Raw genomic sequence first — 21909 nt, forward strand, 5'->3', positions numbered from 1 at the left:
CCATCGTACATGAGTCAATTCATTCAAATGAGAAAAATAATTTCGCATTTCCGGAAACTCAGCAAAATGTAACTTGATGTCAAGTTTTGGGCATGTTTGATCATGGATTAGTTGCCACACTTGGGATTGCCGTTGCTCACTGTCGTTTCAAGCCTTGCTCACCGACTTTGTGTGAACGCTCAGACCCGGAAGGAAAATGACAGATGAGCAATAAACAATACAAGAACCCTAACCAAGATGCGATAGCATTTCCAGCTTCAGAGCCAAGATTTGTATTTCAGGATTTGACTAACGAGAGCGAATAAGTCCCATTGGAGTCCGAGTATCGATGACCCCGGTATCGATTCTGGCGTCTCTAGAGAGGGATTAGACAACGAATCCAATCGTAGCGCGTGCGTGCGCTTCCTTTTCGTGTGTTAGCTGCAATAGCTCGGTGTGGCGCGGAGATAGAGTCGTGTCATCGGGCCCGTGACACTTGAGAAATGTAAAGCGATTCTATTTTTCAGCGCGCGGGTTAAATGTCGAAGCCGCGGAGCGCAGCCCGGCCGTCGCGCGCCCGACTCCCCGAAGCGGAACGCGTTTCGCCGGTGAATCACAAACGCTGCAAAAAACCTGCGTGACCGTTTGTCTTCCAAAAGACATTCTAATTCCTGAGGGGGAGAATAGGGACGGCCGGGCGGTGCCTCGTCTTCCGGTAAAAAAGACCTTTATTTTATTTTATTGGCTTAAAATATAGATAGATAGAGAGAGATAGCAAGAGATAAATATCTAGAGATAGATAGCTAGCGATAGCTAGATAGATAGCGATATATAGAGATAGATAGATAGATAGAGATATAGCTAGATACAGAGAGAAATATAGATATATAGATAAAGAAATATAGATGTCTAGATAGATGTCTAGATAAATGGATAGATAGATGTCTAGATAGATGAATAGATAGATGTCTAAATAGATGGATAGAGATAGATAGATAGAGATAGGTAGATAGCTAGAGATAGGTGGAGAAATAGATAGAGATGGATAGATGGATAGAGATATAGCTAGATACAGAGAGATATAGATAGATAGATGTCTAGATGGATAGATGGATAGATGGATAAATGGATGTCTAGATAGATGAATAGATAGATGTCTAAATAGATGGATTGAGATAGAGAGATAGAGATAGATAGGTAGCGATAGAGAGATAGAGATATAGCTAGATACAGAGAGAGATATAGATAGATAGATGTCTAGATAGATGGATAGATAGATGTCTAAATAGATGGATAGAGATAGATAGGTAGATAGAGATATAGCTAGATACAGAGAGAGATATAGATAGAGAGAGATGATGTCTAGATAGATGAATAGATAATGTCTAAATAGATGGATAGAGATAGATAGAGAGATAGAGATATGTAGATAGCTAAATAGAGAGATAGATAGAGATATAGCTAGATACAGAGAGAGATATAGATAGATAGACAGAGAGAGATATAGATAGATAGACAGAGAGAGATAGATGTCTAGGGAGATCGATAGATAGATGTCTAGATAGATTGATAGATAGATGAATAGATAGATGTCTAAATAGATGGATAGAGATAGATAGAGAGATAGAGATAGATATATAAAGAGATAGAGATATAGCTAGGTAGAGAGATAGAGATAAAGAGAGAGACAGAGATGGAGAGATAGATGTCTAGATAGATAGATGTCTAGAAAGGTTTTTTTCAGCAAGGCCATTAACGCCTCAGTCAGCAGTACAATTGCCTATTCACACCTCACCTGAACTGCGTTGACCCGCTTACACACTCTTACTTGCTAGATGGAGGAAACAACACGAGGAAGTGGGGGCTTCTCAATGTGTGGACAAAGATCCGATCAAAGCCATTCCTACCGTTTAGTGGTTATTTATCATACTGAAATCATTCCCAGAGGCTTAATACCGACTGACTGGCAGTACCAAGGCCTATATACACAACAAAAGTGAACATATTTATTTGAAATTGCATTTTTGGTTCTTCATCATTTCGGATTAAGTATGAGAAAAAATACAGAATTATGACCCAAAATGAAACTCGTCAGGACAGCCGGCAGAGAGAGGGCGGCTGAGGAGCGCTGAGGCGAAAGGGCCGTGGGAATCCGGCCCAACTTGTCACGATTCAAATCACACGCGGGGTCGGGGTCGTAAAAACGGGGAAGCTCAGCTGTGAGCAGGAACACTCCGGGCGGGACTCATACACGTGTCAGGGCAATGCACACACACGCATATTTTTTATTTGATAAAACTTGAACTTCTAAGTCAGGGCTGTCAAACTCATTTGAACTCGGGGGCCACACGATAGAAGAGACATTCTGTCGGGGGCCGGACTAGTAGATTAAAGAGAAAGAAAAAGAGAGAGAAAGAAGTAAGAGAAAGAGGGAGGGAAAAGGAGAGAGGGCGGGACGAAGGAAGAAAAATAGAGAAAGGGAGAAACAAAAGATAAAATGTCGCGAGAGAGGGGGAAAAGAAAGGGAGAGGAAGAAAGACATCCAAAGAGAAATAGAAAGACAGAAGGAGAGAAATGAGAATAGAAAGCGAGAAGGGTAGGAAGAGAGAAAGAGAAAAGAGAGAAAAGGAAAAAAGGAAGTTAGAGCAAATGAAGTTAAAAAGACACAGAGGGAGAAAGAGACAAAGAGCAACAAAGGAAGAGGAAAAAGAGAGACATAGAGAGTGAAAGAGACAGAGAGAGAGAGTAGGAGGAAAGGGGTGGACTAGAGGAAGAGAGAGAGAGAGAGAGAGAGAGAGAGAGAGAGAGAGAGAGAGCGAGAGAGAGTCAGCCTCCAAACGTTTTGAGGATAATCAAGATGCTAAGTGGTCAGTGGTCTGCATTCCTATAGCGCTTTTCAAGTCAATGAAGAGCTCCCAAAGCGCTTTACAATGTGCTTCACACTTACCCATTCACACACACACTCACACACCAAACGTTTTGAGGATAATCAAGATGCTAAATGATAAGTGGTAAATGGTAGATGGTTTGCATTCCTATAGTGCTTTTCAAGTCAATAAAGACTTCTTGAAGCGCTTTACAATGTGCTTCACACTTACCTATTCACACACACACCAATAGGGAACTTGACTTGACCGAAAGAACAAGTTCCTGGATACAAGCGGCTGAAATGAGTTTCAGTATAGAACTGCTGCTCTTTCACACTGCTCTTTCACATTGAGAGGATCCAGTTGAGGTGGCTCAGGCATCTGATAAGAATACCTCCCCCGGGATGTGTTCCGGGCCTGTCACACAGGCAAAAGCCTCCGGGGATGCCCCAGGACACACTGGAGAGACTAAGCGTCTAGACTGGCGTGGGAATGCCTCGGGATCTTGCCGGATGAGTTGGATGAAGTGGCTGGGGACGGAACCTCCGGGGACGATCCAGGACACACTGGAGGGACTAGGCATCTAGACTGGCGTGGGAATGCTTCGTGATCCTGCTGGATGAGTTAGATGAAGTGGCTGGGGACAGAACCTCCGGGGACGATCCAGGACACACTGGAGGGACTAGGCATCTAGACTGGCGTGGGAATGCTTCGTGATCCTGCTGGATGAGTTGGATGAAGTGGCTGGGGACAGAACCTCCGGGGACGATCCAGGACACACTGGAGGGACTAGGCATCTAGACTGGCGTGGGAATGCTTCGTGATCCTGCTGGATGAGTTGGATGAAGTGGCTGGGGACAGAACCTCCGGGGACGATCCAGGACACACTGGAGGGACTAGGCATCTAGACTGGCGTGGGAATGCTTCGTGATCCTGCTGGATGAGTTAGATGAAGTGGCTGGGGACAGAACCTCCGGGGACGATCCAGGATACACTGGAGGGACTAGGCATCTAGACTGGCTTGGGAATGCATCAGGATCCTGCTGGATGAGTTGGATGAAGTGGCTGGGGACAGAACCTCTGGGGACGATCCAGGACACACTGGAGGGACTAGGCATCTAGACTGGCTTGGGAATGCATCAGGATCCTGCTGGATGAGTTGGATGAAGTGGCTAGGGACAGGGAGGTCTGGGCTTCCCCGCCAAAGGAAGAAAATGGACGGACTTTACCTTCTTCAAATGGTTTCAATCCACTTTCTCGATTGATTCATTATCCATCGGAGGAGAGACGTAAAGCATGAAAATCAAATTCGGCGCAACATGGCAACAACTAACCCACCTGTCTGTTTGTCGGTTCATTAAACACCTATTCAAAAAAAGTAATCTCCAAAGACACGTGTTTAAATACTTTGAACCGACCGAGCTTATTTTCCTCCTCCGGCACTCGACGGATGAAATGAATCGCCGCGGGGCCTGTTTGGAAAAATGTAATTTGCCGGCTTTGATTCGCAATATGATATTATTTCCGCTCGCCGCTAATCCAAATAACGCCCGAGCTTTGTGAAGGAAAAGGCCTCGACGGAGGTGGTTCGGGAAACGTGACACTGTCGTCTAAAAGGATTCATGAAAAAAATCTGGCTGTTTTGGAGATTTGTCAAAGAGGCCCTGCAGCGAGAGGCAGCCTTTCTAGCAGCTCAGTGTTATTTCGCACTTTTTGTGATTTATTGTTTTAAGTGTCCGCTTCTATCTTCGGTGTTTTTCAATCCTATGGTTATGGGTTTTAACGCACAAAAATGCCTTTATTCGAGGAATCAACTCCTTGCCCTGAAGAATTCTCGTGCCGGCGTGATGAGGGGGCCCTATCGTGGATGCAGAGCTGGAGCTAGCTAAACAGCTAGCGGCGTTATAAGCCTTTGGTACCATCTGTAATCATGGGAAATGTGAACTCTCTACCAAATAAGACCGAGGAACTGGTGAAAAACATCAGAGCGTACAGGGAGTGCAGTTCGCTGTGCTTTACGGAAACGTGGCTCACGTCTAGCATCCTGGACGCTAACGTGGAGCTACCCAACTTCAGCCTGTTAGGGCAGAGACACAAAAGCCTGCGGGAAGCAGAGAGGAGGCGGACTCTCTATCTACGTGAACGGGAGGCGGTGTAACCCTGGGCACAAAGATTTCCATCTGCCGCAGGGACGTCCAACTTTTGGCCTAGCGTGGGACGTCATCCTCTCCGCTGTGGCTAAACTACGACACAGCACCCCGAGGCCATCCTGTTAATCAACACTGCCTGCTTTTTTTATGATTTTATTTTTCAACACAAGGATAATGCTGGAAATATGAATTTCCCTACGGGGATGAATAAAGTATCTATCTATATCTATCTATCTATCTATCTATCAACATGACGGCGACAAAATATAATCTGAAGTGGATTGCTTCGAAACTGACTCTATCCTAAAAGAGTTGTTGAATGTCAGGACCAGAACGGAGACAGAACCCACTTGCGTTGCGCTTTTCACAAGTTTTATTGGAAGAAAGAGAAAGGTTTGCGCCCACGATCCGGTGTTGGTTGGACGCGGGAAGCAGGTCGCTCTGAACGCGAAAGTGGATCTTCTGTGACGAGCGATGGCGGTGTCGGGAACAGAAAAACGGGTCAGGAGCTGGGACAGGAGAGCAAAAATTTGGTCGGGTTCGGAAGCGAGTTGTAAACCAGGAAAGAAGAGTAGACGTGAGCCACGTTGCTGTGTTGTACAGAAACATGGCTCACGTCTATCATCCTGGACGCTAACGTGGAGCTACCCGGCTTCAGCGCTGTCGGGACAGACAGAGACACAAAAGCCTGCGGGAAGCGGAGAGGAAGCGTAGTCGCTATCTATGTGAACAGGAGGCGGTGTAACCCTGAGCACAAAGATTTTTATCTGCTGCAGGGACGTCGAAATTTTGGCCTAGCGTGTGACGTCATCCACTCCGCTGTTGCTAAACTACAACACAGAACCCCGAGGCCATCCTGTTCATCTCTTAATAAACAGCAAAAGGATACTGCTGGTAGTCTGAATTTCCCTGCGGGGATGAATAAACCATCTATCTATATGTCAAAGTGTTTAACGGGGCATAACGGCCCCCACAACGGGCAGATACTGTCTTGAAAGATTCACAAAATGCTTTTTTCGTTTACAAAAGGAGAGCGGGAGATTGCTTGGGAATAAGCAATCTAAAACGTCGTGTAAGCCGAGGGTTTCGACCGAGGGGGGTTCGGATGCAGCGTGGAGTAACGTCGCTCCTCTGATATCCCCGTTTTGTGAAATGTAAGCGCTGCTTTCTAATGTTTTTCTGTTTCTTCCCTTTTTTTCTTTTTCTCCCCCACCGCCCCCTTCTATCCCCTTCTCTGCTATTCTTTCCTCACATCAGGGCCAAGCGGGACCCAGGGGAAGGGAAGGAGAGGTATGTCAAATTAGACGCGGCGGTATTAGATATAATCCATTCCCTCTCGTTCCGCCCCGCGGTGAAAAGCCCCGACAAGCTTCGCCGGGAGACGTCGGGATCCGTTACCTGCGGGGTCGGGAAGATCCGAAAAGACCGAAAATATACATGACAGGAGCCTGTTTTGCCAATGCTGAACACGCTACTGCAGGGGTGTCAAACTTATTTGAACTCGGGGGGGCCACACCATAGAACAAACATTCTGTCGGGGGCCGGACGAGTAGATTCAAGAGAAAGAAAAAGAGAAAGAAATAAGAGGAAGAGGGAGGGAAAATGAGAGAGGGCGAGACAAAGAAAGAAAAAGAGAGGGAGAGAGCGTGAGAAACAAAAGATAAAAAGATAAGTCGTGAGAGGGGAAAAGAAAGGGAATGGAAGAAAGAAATCCAAAGAGAAATAGAAAGGAGAGAAAAGAGAATAAAGCGCGGAGGGTAGGAAGAGAGAAAGAGAAGAGGGAAAAGGAAAAAAAGGAAGTTAGAGCAAAAGAAGTTAAAAAGACACAGAGAGAGAAAGAGACAAAGAACAACAAAGGAAGAGGAAAAGAGAGACACAGAGAGTGAAAGAGAGAGACAGAGAGTGGGAGAAAAAGGGTGGAAGAGAGATAGAGAGATAGAGAGGGGGGGAGCGTGAAAAAAAAGATAAAAAGTCGTTTGAGAGGGGGGGAAAGAAAGGGAGAGGAAGAAAGAAATCCAAAGAGAAATAAGAAAGACATAAGGAGAGAAAAGAGAAAAAGCGCGGAGGGTATGAAGAGAGAAAGAGAAAAGAGAGAAAAGGAAAAAAGGAAGTCAGAGCAAAAGAAGTGAAAAAGACACAGAGAGAGAAAGAGACAAAAAGTGGTTTTAGCATCACACCACAGCAACATCTAGTGGTCAAATAATACACACCGTCTATAGCGTCATAATTTGGGTTGTCGAACCCAAGTACCTATCTATCTATCTACCCTGGTCATATCCCTCAAGAGGGGTGACCGACAGCAAGACAAAAACGTATACAAAAACAAAAAAAAGAAAAATGGAAAAAGTAGCAAAAAACACAAAAGTTTTTGGACCGTGGCCAACCCAAAAGCCCAAACACCCAGATGAAACGGGACACAAGAAAGCGGCCATGTCACTCAGGAAGACACAACACACTCTTCTGTCCGACAGCTTTCGCTGGTTTACCCCTCCTGCATCATACAGGTGCCTTGCCCATCCCTTAGAACACGTTTAAACGTCCCACTTTCCGAGAGAGCCAACCCAAGTCTAAATAGGTAAATGTTTTGAAGTGTAGTTCAAGCACATGGGTCAAACTCATGGCCCACGGGCCAAATGTGGCCCACCTCATTGTTTGAAGTGGCCCACAAGACAATGAAGAGAGATCCATAAGAGAAAAATGAGCAGCAGCTTCAAATAGGTTTCCAAAGCCAAGGGCCACACCCAAAGCAACCCATATTTTTTTTTCTCTCTCTCTCTCTCTCTCTCTCTCTCTCTCTCTCTCTCTCTCTCTCTCTCTCGCTCTCTCTCTCTCTCTCTCACACGCTCTCTCTCTCTCTCTCTCACACGCGCTCTCTCTCTCTCTCTCACACGCGCTCTCTCTCTCTCTCTCACACGCGCTCTCTCTCTCTCTCACACGCGCTCTCTCTCTCTCTCACACGCTCTCTCTCTCTCTCACACGCTCTCTCTCTCTCACACGCTCTCTCTCTCTCTCACACGCTCTCTCTCTCTCTTTCTCTGCGTATGACTTCTCTCCCACTTGCTTTCTCTATTTCCTTTTCTCTGTCTTTCTGTTTTGTTCTCTCTCTCTTTTTAAAATGGTTTTCTTTCTTCTTTCTTTCTTTTCTCTTACTTATCTCCCTCTTCCTCTCTACTGTATATGTTTGTAAATAATCTTTCTCTTTATTTTTTTTTCTCTCTCTCTCTCTCTCTCTCTCGGTCGTTGTCTGTAATTGACTAGTCCGGCCTCGGTGAGGACGGTTTCTCAACCACGTGGCCCAGAACTAAAATGAGTTTGACACCCCTGACTTAAAGTATCGAGTATCACATTTTTTTTAGTCTAGCTGAGATTCTTAAAGGGACAGTGTATCAGTCAATATGCCATTAAAAAAAAAAGAGAAAGAAACGGACTCGGACTCGGGCTTTTCATTTAAAGTCAAACGGCACCTATTTGAACGGATAGCGGATAACCCCCGCAGTCGACCACATCGTGCCAAAGTCTCGGCCGTGATTCATGGTGTTGTTTTATCGGTCATATAAGGATTCCGCTAAAGCCTCCGGGCCGAGTCATTAAGAAGTAAAAGCGCCCCGACACTTTCGGCAAAGGTTTATAAAAAGATTGATTCGGACGGCTTTGAAAGCCACAAAGCTCGGATTGATTGTGGCGGGGAGAAAAAAAGAAAAAGATCCGTCTCTTTAATATGGGATTTTCTCCCGTCTGGGCTTTTTCAGAAAGGATCGAAGGGGGAAGAAGGTCCGAGGGGTCCCGAAGGAATGAAAGGCCAGACGGGCCACAATGGACACACGGGGGCCGTGGGCCCCAGGGGATTCCCCGGCTTGGATGGGTTACCGGGACATCCGGGTCAAACGGGATTTCCTGGAAAACCGGTGAGTGGTGGCATACTTCCAGAGTACGCTAGAAATGTCACAAGGGGATTAACTCCTAGATCAGGGGCCAGGAAGCTTTTTGACCCAAAGAGCAAAAAAAAAAAAATCGAGAAATCGAGAGAACCGCATCAAATATTTTCAGGTGCGGCAGTAGCTCAGGATTACGGAGGGTACCGAAGGCTTATAACGCCGCTAGCTGTTTAGCTAACTACGGCTCCGCATCCATGATAGGGCCCCCTCATTCCGAGAATTCTTTAGGGCAAGGAGTTGATTCCTCGAATAAACGCATTTTTGTGCGTTAAAACCCATAACTATAGGATAGAAAAACACGGAAGATAGAAGCGGACACTTAAAACAATAAGTACATATATGTATGTATGGGGGCGGCAGTAGCTCAGGGGGTAGAGCGCTCGTCTTGGGATCAAGGGATCCCAGTTCGAATCCCGGCTCGTCCGTGTTACATGTCGAAGTGTCCTTGGGTAAGACACTGAACCCCCAATACCCCCAATAAGCAGGTTAGCGCTTTACGTGGCTGCACGGCCGCTATTGGGAAATGTGAAGCACATTGTAAAGCGCTTTGGGAAGTCATTGACTTGAAAAGCGCTCTATAAATGCAGATCATTTCATTTCAGACAAAATTGAAAAAACGGCCAATTACGCTCTCTAAACAAAAGCTATGTCATTTGATGATTTCATCAAATGTATGAAATGATTATAATGCCAAATCTCATCTCATTAGCTATACCCCTTATCCTCAGTAGGGTCGCGGGGGTGCTGGAGCCCATCCCAGCAATCATCGGGCAGTGGGCAGTGGACACCCTGAACCGGTTGCCAGCCAATTGCAGGGCACAGGGGGACAGACAACTCACTCACTCATTCACACCCAGGGACAATTTGGACCGCCCAATTCACCTGAAATGACTCCTATTGGTGTGTGAGTGTGTGTGTGTGAATGGGTAAGTGTGAAGCACATTGTAAAGCGCTTTGGGAGGTCTTCATTGACTTGAAAAGCGCTATAGAAATGCAGACCTGTTACCATTTAGCATCTTGATTATCCTCAAAATGTTTGGAGGCTTACTGCCTATTGGTGTGTGAGTGTGTGTGTGAATGGGTAAGTGCGAAACACATTGTAAAGCGCTTTGGGAGGTCTTCATTGACTTGAAAAGCGCTATAGAAATGCAGACCTGTTACCATTTAGCATCTTGATTATCCTCAAAATGTTTGGAGGCTTACTGCCTATTGGTGTGTGAGTGTGTGTGTGAATGGGTAAGTGCGAAACACATCGTAAAGCGCTTTGGGAGGTTGAAAAGCACTATAGAAATGCAGACCGTTTAGACCTTGTTTTCTACGTAGACCTCGTTTAAGATTTGGTTCGGTTTTCAGGGCAAGTCACCGTCAGATGATCATCTGGTAAAGCTCTGCACCGATGTCCTACGCGGTAAGTCAGTGTATCACTTCAAGATCACATGTGAAGGTCATTGGGAACCCAGGTAAAAATACACGAGTTACCCTGACGCTGTGTTCTAAATGCGGTATTTTGAAGTCAAGGTCGAAGTAGAACAAAGTTGAGTAAAGTCAGTTAGAGTTTTTCGAGAACCGGCTTCTTCGGCTCTGCTCACTAAAAGGAACCGGCTCTTCAGGTTGTTTTTGCTTCTTTAATCCCAACTTAACCAAATATTATGTAAAACTATTCACAAAAAGACTTAAAGGAAGGGGGGAAATAGAACAAAAAAGAAAAAAAATACAAAAATGAAAAAGTAGTGAAAAGCTGAGAAACAAAATGAAGAGAAAAAAAGAAGAACAAATTTAGAAAAAAGCCAGAAAAAAAGAGAGAAAGAAACAAAGTAGAAAAGTAAATAGAGAACAAAAAGAAAAAAGTAACAGCAAGGAAAAAATCAACACAATGAGATTTTTTTAAAGGAAAAAAAATAGAAAAAAACGGAAATAGAAGAAAAAGTTTGTGTTGCATTCAAATCATTTGCAATGATACCAAGTCAATCTTGTTGCCAACATTGTACTTCCACTCAAAAATGTGATTAAATACAGTTGTGTATCGTGCAACCGATTCAATAAGCCCCCAAAAATGTTAGTATTATGCCACAAAAGATACCAGGAATAAAAAAAAAATGGAAATCTTGTGAAAGAATTGTAAAAACAAAGGACGTTTGTAGGCAATCGTACATGAGTCAATTCATTCAAAAGGGAAAAATAATTTTGCATTGCCGGAACCTTAGCAAAATGTAACTTGAAGTTTTGGACATGTTTGATCATGATTTAGTTGCCACACTTGGGATTGCCGTTGCTCACTGTTGTTTCAAGCGTTGCTCACCGACTTTGCGTCAACGCTCAGACCCCAAAGGAAATTTAGAGGGAACATTGCCCTGAATCCAGAGTTTCAATCCTTTTTACCTATTTCACCCTTTTCCAAGACTTTTGGACAGCAACCCAGAGTCACTTTTTGGTCTCAAGACCGGCACTGGTACCATGAATAATAGGATTGATCCAAGTGCTATGATAGCATTTTCACTCCTTCCCAAGGGCATTTTCCAAAGCGGCGCATTGTTGAAATTCATTTTCCCGATGGACAAAAAGACTGGCCGAATTCCAGTTTTCCGAAACCCCGATCGAAAATAAAAAGCATATGCGGGAATACAAAATCTAATTGATATTCCGAGGTCAGGCGATGAGTTACGAGTACCTTTTCCCGCGCTAATGTCCGATAATGATGGATTTTCAAACACCCGCACGCCGCTTAAGTGATTATCGATCGAATGCTGCTGGCGTGGATTGTGATGGAGTGCCGGCAGACGGGCTCATCGGGGTTTTTTTTTTTGTGCTAGTATAAATAACATCTCAAACGACTACAGTTCTCTTGGAATTGCTAGTACTGTATTTTCCGCACTATAAGGCGCACCTAAAAGTCTTCATTTTTTTCAAAAGCTGACCATGCGCCTTATAATACAGTGCGCCTTATATATGGATCAATATTAAATCGCAAGGTCTCGCAACTTACGCAACAGTCGCCGACTCGATTTCCCCCCGAACGTGGAGTAGTCCGCGGTGTATGCTGGGATTTATATACCGGCGTTTCGTTGGCTAACCAATGTGTCAATCATCATTTGAATCGATCGCTATTGGCTGAAGTTATTCGGAGCCTCGGATAGGCTAGAAGGCCGAAACAAACCCTGCAATTGGCCGAAAAAGATGTGTCAATCATCCGTTAAATCGATCGCTATTGGCTAAAGTTATTCGGAGCCTCGGATAGGCTAGAGGGCCGTAAAAAACCCTGCAATTGGCCGAAAAAGATGTGTCAATCATCCGTTTAATCGATCGCTATTGGCTGAAGTTATTCGGAGCCTCGGATAGGCTAGAGGGCCAAAACAAACCCTGCAATAGGCCGAAAAAGATGACTGAATAGCAAGCTTGCTAAACTACGCCATAAAGAAACATGTTTCATTAGTCTGTATTTGTAAATATTTGACTCTCCTGGATTTACTACACTCACGGTTGTAAGAAGACCATTGTTGCATATCATTATTGAACGTGAGAACTTAGGTGAGCTATACGGCTTTATATTTTCCCGGTATCTTGTTTAAGAACGATCTTGACGTTGCTGTGATGAGTTGAGTGAATTCAACTCAATTCCAAGTGTTTATTGTCATATGCACAGTAAAGTTGCGAGCGAAAAAGAAAATAGAAACTAAGGAATGGTTGGCATTTCTTGAATCCCAAGACTTTAACCTTCTGAATGATGGAACGATGCATTTGAGTGACATCGTACAGACACCGCATCTGCACGTGTTCCCGACACGTATTTGCAAGCTTTGGGAATGTTAAGGGGGAAATAAGTTGGACTGAATCATCTGACTGTTTTGTCCACGTTCCCATTGTAGCACCTTATCATCCGGTGCGCCTTATCTATGGAAGATATAGGACCAAAAACTATTTTTTGGGGGTGCGCCCTATAACCCGGTGCGCCTTATAGTGCGGAAAATACAGTAACCAGCAAATATTCCCGATACGCAACCACAAAAAACAAAATGGTGTCCTCCCATCCTCCCAAAACCGTCCAAGTGAACAGCTATAAAACGCATCCACCTGATTCCTAAAATCACATTCCAATACAAGGTTTGTACGGTTATTCGAAATTCTTGAAAACGGCTGAATTTTGGGTGAAATGCTTGAAAATGCTTGAAATTGTTGCCATAGCCACTGTTGGAATTCATTATCAAAATGTGCCTGTCGCCTTTTGTCAGTCCGTCTGTGAACCTCAGTTGACTCTAGGCAAGCTTTTTTTCGACCGTGATCTGTCCCCGCGGGCCGCCTGTTTGACACCTGTCTAGATTTTTGTGCCATGATGAATTAAACTGCGTTTTGTAGATACTTTGGTTGCTTCTGTTTGTTATTCTAATCGGTTTGTTGATCCGAAACGTTTGTGGCCGATAAATATGAAAAAAAATCACAGAAATCGGCAAGGGGAAAATACTTTTTCACTACACTGTGTGTAACAGGTGGTTGCCACGGTGATCCTCTGCAACGTACAATGTCTCGGAATTTTTTTTTCACCGTTCACTTTCTTTTTATCGCTTTGGAATTTTTTTTTTTTTCCTGCTGCTGCTGTTTTTTTCTTCTTGTTCTTCTTCTTTCTTAGGAATCTACATTCAACAAATACGAAAAATGCCCGAAACAGGGAGAGCAGACGACATGGACTCGACAAAATGAGCGATAAAAGAAGGATTTTAAGAGAGACAAAATCGCTTTGACAAAATCGAGAAATTGGAGAAAAATGCTAACGAACTGATGAAAACAAAAAGGATCTGCAAATGACAGGAACAAAAAAAAAAAAAAAGGCTCCATGGGACTTAAGAAAAATGTGGTGAAATGGCGATAGAACATGAGAAAATGAAAGAAAATGGCGTAGTTTTTCCTAAAACAACTGTAATCAGGTGGCTGCGATCCATTATCCCCGATCTCATATTGCTGCAAGCGGAGACCAACAGAAGGTACCTTTGTAGGGAGGTGTGCCATTCTGCTATCTGTTATCCCCAATTAACTATTGCCGAGCAAAACATATTTCCGGTTCAGGCTGCTGAAGTGTATCCCCCTAAAACACACTATCAAAAGAAGCAGGAATATGTATTTTGAAAATAAAAGGGAAAAAATCTGCGGGAATCGAACTGTACCCTTTTACCCTACTTTTCATATTTTTCCGCAGTTATTTGACTTTTATTTCTAAAATTATTTTCTACTTTTACTTTTATTCTTAAATTGATTTTCAATGTGTATTTTGTTGAATATTTTATTTTACTAGTTGTTTTTTGTGTTAACGTATTCCAGTTTCGCTTTTGGCCACAGGTGGCAGTCACGAGTAAAAAGTGCCAAGCTAGTCAACGGTCTGAATGATCTTTTCTTTCTTTTATTTTTTTGTTTCCTTTTTCTCTTCTTTCCTTAACTTATTTGGCCACTTTTAAAATGTATTTTTTTTAATGTTTTTTTTCCTTCATCTTTTTTGCATAAGATAATCCGTCAGTTGATACGATTCCTCCGGCAAGAGGGATCTCCCTTTGTTTATGAAAACTAATGGTAGAGGAAAAATAGTGAGACTACTTTGTTTTAAGACATGAAGACCGGCATAACGGAATTTTCGAATGTGACTAGATTGCTGCTATCGGTGTGAGTGTGTGTGAATGGGTAGGTGTGAAGCACATTGTAAAGCGCTTCGGGAGGTCTATATAAATGCAGACCATCTACCATCATCTACCTTTTTTGGCTGAGCTCCATTATCCCCTGTTAACTCTTGTCTTTAGCAATTTCTTCCTGTATGCATCGAATCTTCTTAGTAAAGAAGACCATTAGGTCATGAGCAGAGTGCGTCGAACTATCTGCGATAGTCTGTTGCCTTGTAAGCGATGCTACAGTGTCAAAAAGGGCTTTGGGATTGTTCTTTTGAGGCGCAATCACCTTCGAAAGGTAGGCTGATTTTGCAGAGGCAAGGGCCGCTTTATACTTTAACAAGCTGTCACACCAGGTTTGATGGAAAACCTCAAGCTTGGTAGCGCGCCATTTTCTTTCCAATTTCCTGCATTCTTGTTTAAGGGTTCTAGTTTCATCAGTAAACCAAGGCGTGCGTCTTTTAGGACGTGATTTAAGCTTTATGGGCGCTATTGAATCCAGGACACTAGTCAGGGTAGTATTGAACTCATTCATGAGTGAGTCAATCGAGCCATGGTATGAAGGAAAAGACGCAACTGCTCCAGGAAGGAGTTCAAAGAGCTCAGAAACTGTGCCAGTGCTTAAATTGCGTCCGCTAAATCCTTCAGCTTTTTTAGCACTACATTTAGCTAGCACCTCAAATGTAACTAAATAATGATCCGAGATAACGGTAGTACACGGTGGAATGCTCTTCCCCCTGAGATCCGATCTGCAACCTCTGAATAACCTACTCTTCTCGTCGGCTGAAAAATAGTCTGTGTAATAATCTGTGAAGCCCTTTGAGACTCTTCGTGGTTTAGGGCGTCACAAATAAAAATGACTTGACTTGACTTAAGAGCAGGGGCCGACAGAGCACATTTGTGTCACGTGTGGCGGCTTCTTCTTTTCCATTCTTGCTGCCGGCCACTATCCATTATCCCATTTGACAATTGCTGCAAGTACCTGTTTAAAATGTAGGTTTTATTTTGTTGCTTTTCGCATTCGGTGGGTGTTTCCGTCTCTATGACCATTACCTCTCTCGTGCATCCCGCTTTTAATCAGTGACCTCCGCTTTTGCCCTCCAGCCCAACTCCCAGGACTTCTCCGGTCCGTGGACGGATCAGCGAGGTGCGAATCTTGCCAAGCCGTAAAGGGACCACCGGGCGAGACGGGCGCCCCGGGACCCAAAGGCTCAACGGGGATGCCGGGTTATCCCGGCAGGACTGGCTCTGCGGGATACCCGGGGACTCCAGGTGAGCAGGGTCCCGCGGGTGTCAAAGGTAAGCGCTGCCGAAGGTCCGCTTTAACGCAAGCTACCCGCACGTACGCAAAGACCCGATATCTGAAGTCCGAGCCGGAGATGCGCAAAAACGACTTTTGCGAAAAACAACAGCTCGGGCGATTTTACCACGGCTTTCAGACGCGGTTATAATCCAAAGAGTGCCAAAGACCTCCAGGGTTGGGTAGAGTTACTTTGACTGGATTACTTTCAATGACTTTTGGATGACTCCAATACCAAATATGCTCATAAAAGACAAAAGAAACTAAATAGGAATCAATCCAAACAGCTTGCCGACATCATTTTTGCCGCTCCATGTATTCTGTTACTCCCCAATTTAGTAATTTGATTCCTATTTAGTTTCTTTTGTCTTTTATGAGCATATTTGGGATTGGAGTCATCCAAAAGTCATTGAAAGTAATCCAGTTAAAGTAACCCTACCCAACCCTGCCTGTAGGGAAATTCACATTTCCAGCAGTATCCTTGTGTTGAAAAATAAAATCATAAAGAAAGCAGGCAGTGTTGATTAACAGGATGGTCTCGGGGTGCTGTGTTGTAGTTTAGCGGGGTGGATGACGTCACACGCTAGGCCAAAAGTTGGACGTCCCTGCAGCAGATGGAAATCTTTGTGCCCAGGGTTACACCACCTCGAATTATGTAGAGAGCGAGTCCGTTTCGAAACAATCCACTTCAGATGATATTTTGTCACCGTCATGTTGATAGATCGATAGATAAATAGATACTTTATTCATCCCTTGAGGCAGGGTTGGGTAGGGTTACTTTGACTCGATTACTTTCAATGACTTTTGGATGACTCCAATAGCAAATATCCTAATAAAAGACAACAGAAACTAAATATAAATAAAATGATGACTCACAACACGTGGTAAGCTTTCTCTCCTGGCTTTGATCTCTTGGATCTCCGGCAAAACCAACATCAAATGCCACAGAAACAAAATGAAAATCAATCCAAACAGCTTTTTGCCGTTCCATGTATTCCGTTACTCCCCAAGCCTGCACAAAATGGAGTCATTTTATTCCTATTTAGGGTTCTTTTGTCTTTTATGAGCATATTTGGTATCGGGGTAATCCAAAAGTCATTGAAAGTAATCAAGTCAAAGTAACCCTACCCAACCCTGGATCTAACAAATGGGACGTGTTGATGCTCAACGTAGCCCGTAAAACAAGCTTATTAAACTAGCGAACGGCAGTAAAAGTCAGGCCGGCCAAATCGGACTTAATGAGCCGTTTTTGATTCATGGCTCCTTCATGCGCCTAATCATCCGTGGAAGATCCCCGACTATAATGTCTCACTCTTGGATGTCGTATCACCTTGTTAGTTTAAGGCAGGGGTGTCCAACTCATTTTAACTCAGGGGCCACACAATAGATCAAACATTCTGTCGGGGGCCGGACTATTAGATTCAAGACAAAGAAAAGGAGTAGATAAAGAAATAAGAGAAAGAGGAAGGGAAAAGGAGAGAGGGTGGGACAAAGAAAGAGAAAGAGATAGAGGGAGAGAGTATGAGAAACAAAAGATAAAAACTCGGAGGAGAGGGGGAAGAGAAAGGGAGAGGAAGAAAGAAATCTAAAGAGAAATAGAAAGACAGAAGGAGAGAAAAGAGAAAAGAAAGTGCAAAGGGTAGGAAGAGAGAAAGAGCAACAAAGGGAGAGAAAAAGAGAGACACAGAGAGTGAAAGAGACATAGTAGGAGAAGAGGGGGGAGAAAGAAAGAAAAAGAGAAATATGGGGAGAAAGAAAGAAAGAGCAAAAGAAAGAAAGAACAAAAGAAAGAAAAAAAGAAAGAAAGAAAGAAAAAGATGGGAAGAAAAAAAGAAAAAAACAAAGAAAAAAAGAAAAAAATGAAAAAAAGAGAAAAAGAAAAGAAGAAGAAAAAAATGAAAATATCCTGATAAATACCACAACATGAAAAAGAAATCTAAAAGCCATTCTACGCAAATAAGGAAGATTGAAGCAATTATTAGTATGATAAGCTTGACAAAAACCATGAAACTTTTCTAGATAGATAGATGGCTAGATAGATAGATGGCTAGATAGAGGGCTAGATTGATGGCTGGCTAGATATATGCCTAGATAGATAGATGTCTAAATGTCTAGATAGATGAATGTCTAGATAGATAGATGTTGGGGCAGTAGTAGCTCAGGAGGTAGAGCGCATCGTCTTGGGATCAAGATATTGCAGTTTGAATCCCGGCTCCTCTGTGTTACATGTCAAAGTGTCCTTAGGTAAGACACTGAACCCCTAATGCCCCCAATAAGCAGGCTTGCGCCTTACATGGCAGCTATTGGGAAATGTGAAGCGCACTGTAAAGCGCTTTGAGAAGTCATTGACTTGAAAAGCACTATATATAATTGTCATTTCATATCTAGATAGATGTCTTGAGAGATAAAATAATAAAATAAAGATATAAAATACAAAAATACCCACTATAACATTTTGCTATATAGTATTTAAATAGTGCTACTGTCTTAAAAATAGGGTAATGTGCAAATGTGGGGGGTTGGGTTTTATGTGAGCTTTTACTCCCCCGGGTGGAGTTCAAGAGCCTCATGGCATGAGGAAGAAATGATCTCCTCAGACTGTGACAGCAGCCTGTCGCTGAAGCTGCTCTTCTGTTTGGAGATGATACTGTGTAGTGGTTGTCATGTGAATTGTCCATGATCGACTTATTATACGATACTCATTTTTTCGTATTCTGAAGTGAACCCGATATGTCCTCAGGGGACGTGGGGCCGAGAGGATCCAAAGGCAGCAAAGGGGAAGGTCAACAGGGACGCCCGGGACCACCCGGACCGCCAGGTAAATAAAATCACAGGAGCATTTTGCTTCTTTTTTTACTGGCCTGCATCCATTAGTGCCTTTTTTCCCGGCCTTGTAAATATTTTGAGCGATAAACGGCGGTAACCTGACATCTGAGCTCTCATCAAAACATCGGTGCACTTTTAATGGAAAGGCATCAAGGACCTTCCATTTCTGAGAGATATGTGGGTAGATGCTTACGTCAAATTGTTCGGGGACGTTAGTTGTTTGTTGTTTTGCATGAATTATACAGTCTTCTCGAAATTTGCACAGTTCATTCGTTCCACAGTCACCTGTATTAAAGGGAATTTCTGCAAAGTAAGAAGTATACAGTATGTATATATATATATATATATATATATATATATATATATATATATATATATAGGTAGGTACCAGAGGCAGAGGTTGGACACCTTTTTGACCAAAAGAGCTATAAAAGCAAAATATTTAGATTATTTTTCTGGCGTTTCTTTACAGTTTGTTCTGTGGGTTTTCATCATAGTGTCTCAATAGTGAACATCCATCGTTTAATGGGATTTCATGTAAAGGATTATTTAGCGGTTTACAGCCACGTGGTCTGTTGGTGGGACACCTTGACTGCAAACTACAGCCGGGACGGTGCTAATTAAATATGTGACCCCACATACGTCTTTATGTGGTAATATGTGGTTATCCACATATTAAACTCGACTCTGTGCTTGATAGCATTATTTTGACCATCATGTTCTTCATATGTATTTGTTAAAAACAAGGTGCAAGCAGAGGTCTTTTATAAACATGTCACAAAATACTGCAAACAATGATACTGCAGCGGTGCAGACGGCACTGGACAGAGAGAAATGTGCTTTGTGCATAGCTTTGCCTACCTTGCTTGCTAACCCTGGGAAATTGCTCTTGGTGCTTGGCTCGTGTTTCTTTACAGTTTGTTCTGTGGGTTTTTATCATAGTGTCTCAATAGTGAACATCCATCGTTTAATGGGATTTCATGTAAAGGATGATTTTGCGATGTACGGCCAAAACGGGGTCTGTTGGTGCGACACCTTGACTATAAACTACAACAGGGACGGTACTCATTAAATATGTGACCCAACTTTGGCTATCCACACATTAAACTCGACTCTGTGCTAGCATCGGATCGCTACGGAAGAAATTTGAATAACCAGAATGTTATCTCTGAGCCATATGTACTCATGAAAAGAGACATCGGTTCCTGACCCCTAAACTATAACGTAACGCAAGGAATCTGTTGAAATGTTTTCTCTATTTTGGTTCAAAGGTTCTCCAGGTCTCCGTGGTTTCGACGGCATCGGACAGCGAGGCAACGAGGGAACCCCCGGCAAGCCGGGACCTCCCGGTGAACCCGGTAAAAGGGGTCATCCGGGAACACCGGGGACGTGTGACTTATCCATGTGCTATCAGACCTACAACCTAAGGGAACATTACAGCAAAGGGCCCAATATCTGACGGAGGACCCGAAGAGGGGCCGGGGACACGAGGGGCCGCCGGTTTTTAACACCCGCGTTTACTCCCCAGGCGGGTTTTGTGTGAGCCTGTCAACTCCCGTTCCAGAGGAGCCAAAACACTGGAGGCAGAAAAAACCTCACACGTCCAGTCCGAGCATAACGAGGGCGCGTGAATTATACTCAGGGTTTTGAACAACAACCCGGGGGACTATTTCTGCGACGTTCATTTGGATTTCATTTCAAGAAGGTTTATTATTTTAAGATCTTTGTGACGAGTTGGTTTTGTTTACAGAAATCCCTCGCTCTATGGCGGTTTGCTTATCCCGGTTTAGCTCGTTGGCCTATTTTTTATTGTGCGTTGTGTTCTGTATTCCGATTGGCTAAACAATCACCCCGCCCCTTATATGCGTATAACAGCTCGACCAACTTACATGACGTACGCTGAAATCTATTTTTAATTCCAAGTTGCTCTTAAAGCCATCTCGTCGACAAAATGTTCTGGACTTACAGAAGAAGACGCTTTCTATCGCCAACAAAGTTGGGCTTCTCAACCCACTAAACATTGATTGCGTTTTCCATTATGTCCACACGATGGCAAAAAAGTACCATGTAAAGTAAAAACATAGTGTCCTGAGACGATATCCGTCCCTTAGAGCAGCACATACAGCAAGATTACTTTTAAAATTATAATTTGAGAATACTGTAGTAATTTATAAAACAGAAAAATGTACAGTACTTTTATTTACTTGAACCTGTAAATTAGTTTTTTTTCCTTGGTTCCGATGTATATTCATAAAAGTTTCTACTTTGCAGGTTTACTTTTGCAGGACCACGAAAAACGAGGGATTACTGTACTATCAAACCAAATCTAGCTTTGGTTAAAATGAAACTAGTGTATTATTTGGCCACCTAGTGGTAAAAGAAATATCTATTTAAAAAAAAACTATGTATTGAATAATAACCCATTTATAAACTATCATCTAAACCTGAATTTCCTCGACATACTTATAAGTTGAGACATTTGTATGTATTTTACATCACATGAGGCTCACCTACAGGAAGGTGACATGATTGTCTGCCATCTTGCTGCTACGGGTAACCCTTTAAAGCCAAAAACTTTGCGAAAGGCTGGGCAAATAATCGGAAAAACGGTACGGTTTGGTCACTTGGAGTCTCCGTAGTTTGCTATTTAACGCTTGTTCTCTGTTTCACTATACCCGGTCTCTGTAAGTCTTCCTTGTGCTTTGTAGCACTCATTTTGATTCACGCTACAAAATAGTATCTAGTTGTTAAATATTACACCGTGCAGTGTTTCCTGTATACATTTCGGAGACCCTGGTGGGTGTTCAGGGGCATGCTTTCACGGAGGAACATTTTGAAAATTTTAAACTTGACATACATCGAACAGGTTCATTTTTTAAAGCATCTTACAGAAGCTAAATCTATGATGACGACTGACCCATAAGTAGCACAGATACACACCATGTCATTTGTGATCATAATTTTACGTTTTAATACTACAAGTTTATGAGACTCTGGCAGGACCAATCGAACCCTAGCAGACTACCAGGATCTTCCTATGATATGGAAAACTCTGCACTGCCCCTTTAAATGTAATCCATCAACATTGTTTGATGTCTTTAAAACAAGCTCCAATTGATCAACTCGAAATCTTGCTCATAAGTATAATGTAGCGGTTTATGATATCATTTAGTGCGTCTAAATATTCATGAATACACACCAGCGCCACCT

The 21909-nt window shown here is 43.1% G+C and overlaps 1 protein-coding gene and 1 long non-coding RNA gene across 2 annotated transcripts in view; one reads left to right on the forward strand and one right to left on the reverse strand.

Moving 5' to 3' along the window:
- LOC148348711 (uncharacterized) overlaps positions 1–20158 on the forward strand; it is an 86821-nt gene extending 66663 nt beyond the window's left edge. The window contains exons 24-29 of the mRNA XM_088322326.1: positions 6254–6286; positions 8746–8901; positions 10285–10339; positions 15678–15872; positions 18614–18691; positions 19971–20158. Of these exons, the coding sequence (XP_088178452.1) occupies positions 6254–6286; positions 8746–8901; positions 10285–10339; positions 15678–15872; positions 18614–18691; positions 19971–20158 (705 nt within the window). The remainder of the gene's footprint in view (positions 1–6253; positions 6287–8745; positions 8902–10284; positions 10340–15677; positions 15873–18613; positions 18692–19970) is intronic.
- Positions 1–21909, reverse strand: part of LOC148348712 (uncharacterized) — a 231247-nt gene that overhangs the window by 64160 nt on the left and 145178 nt on the right. The gene's annotated exons all lie outside the window — the stretch shown is intronic.

Source organism: Urocampus carinirostris, chromosome 18, assembly GCF_059441175.1.
Source record: "Urocampus carinirostris isolate Australia breed hairy pipefish chromosome 18, RoL_Ucar_1.0, whole genome shotgun sequence".
Classification (NCBI taxonomy): domain Eukaryota; kingdom Metazoa; phylum Chordata; class Actinopteri; order Syngnathiformes; family Syngnathidae; genus Urocampus; species Urocampus carinirostris.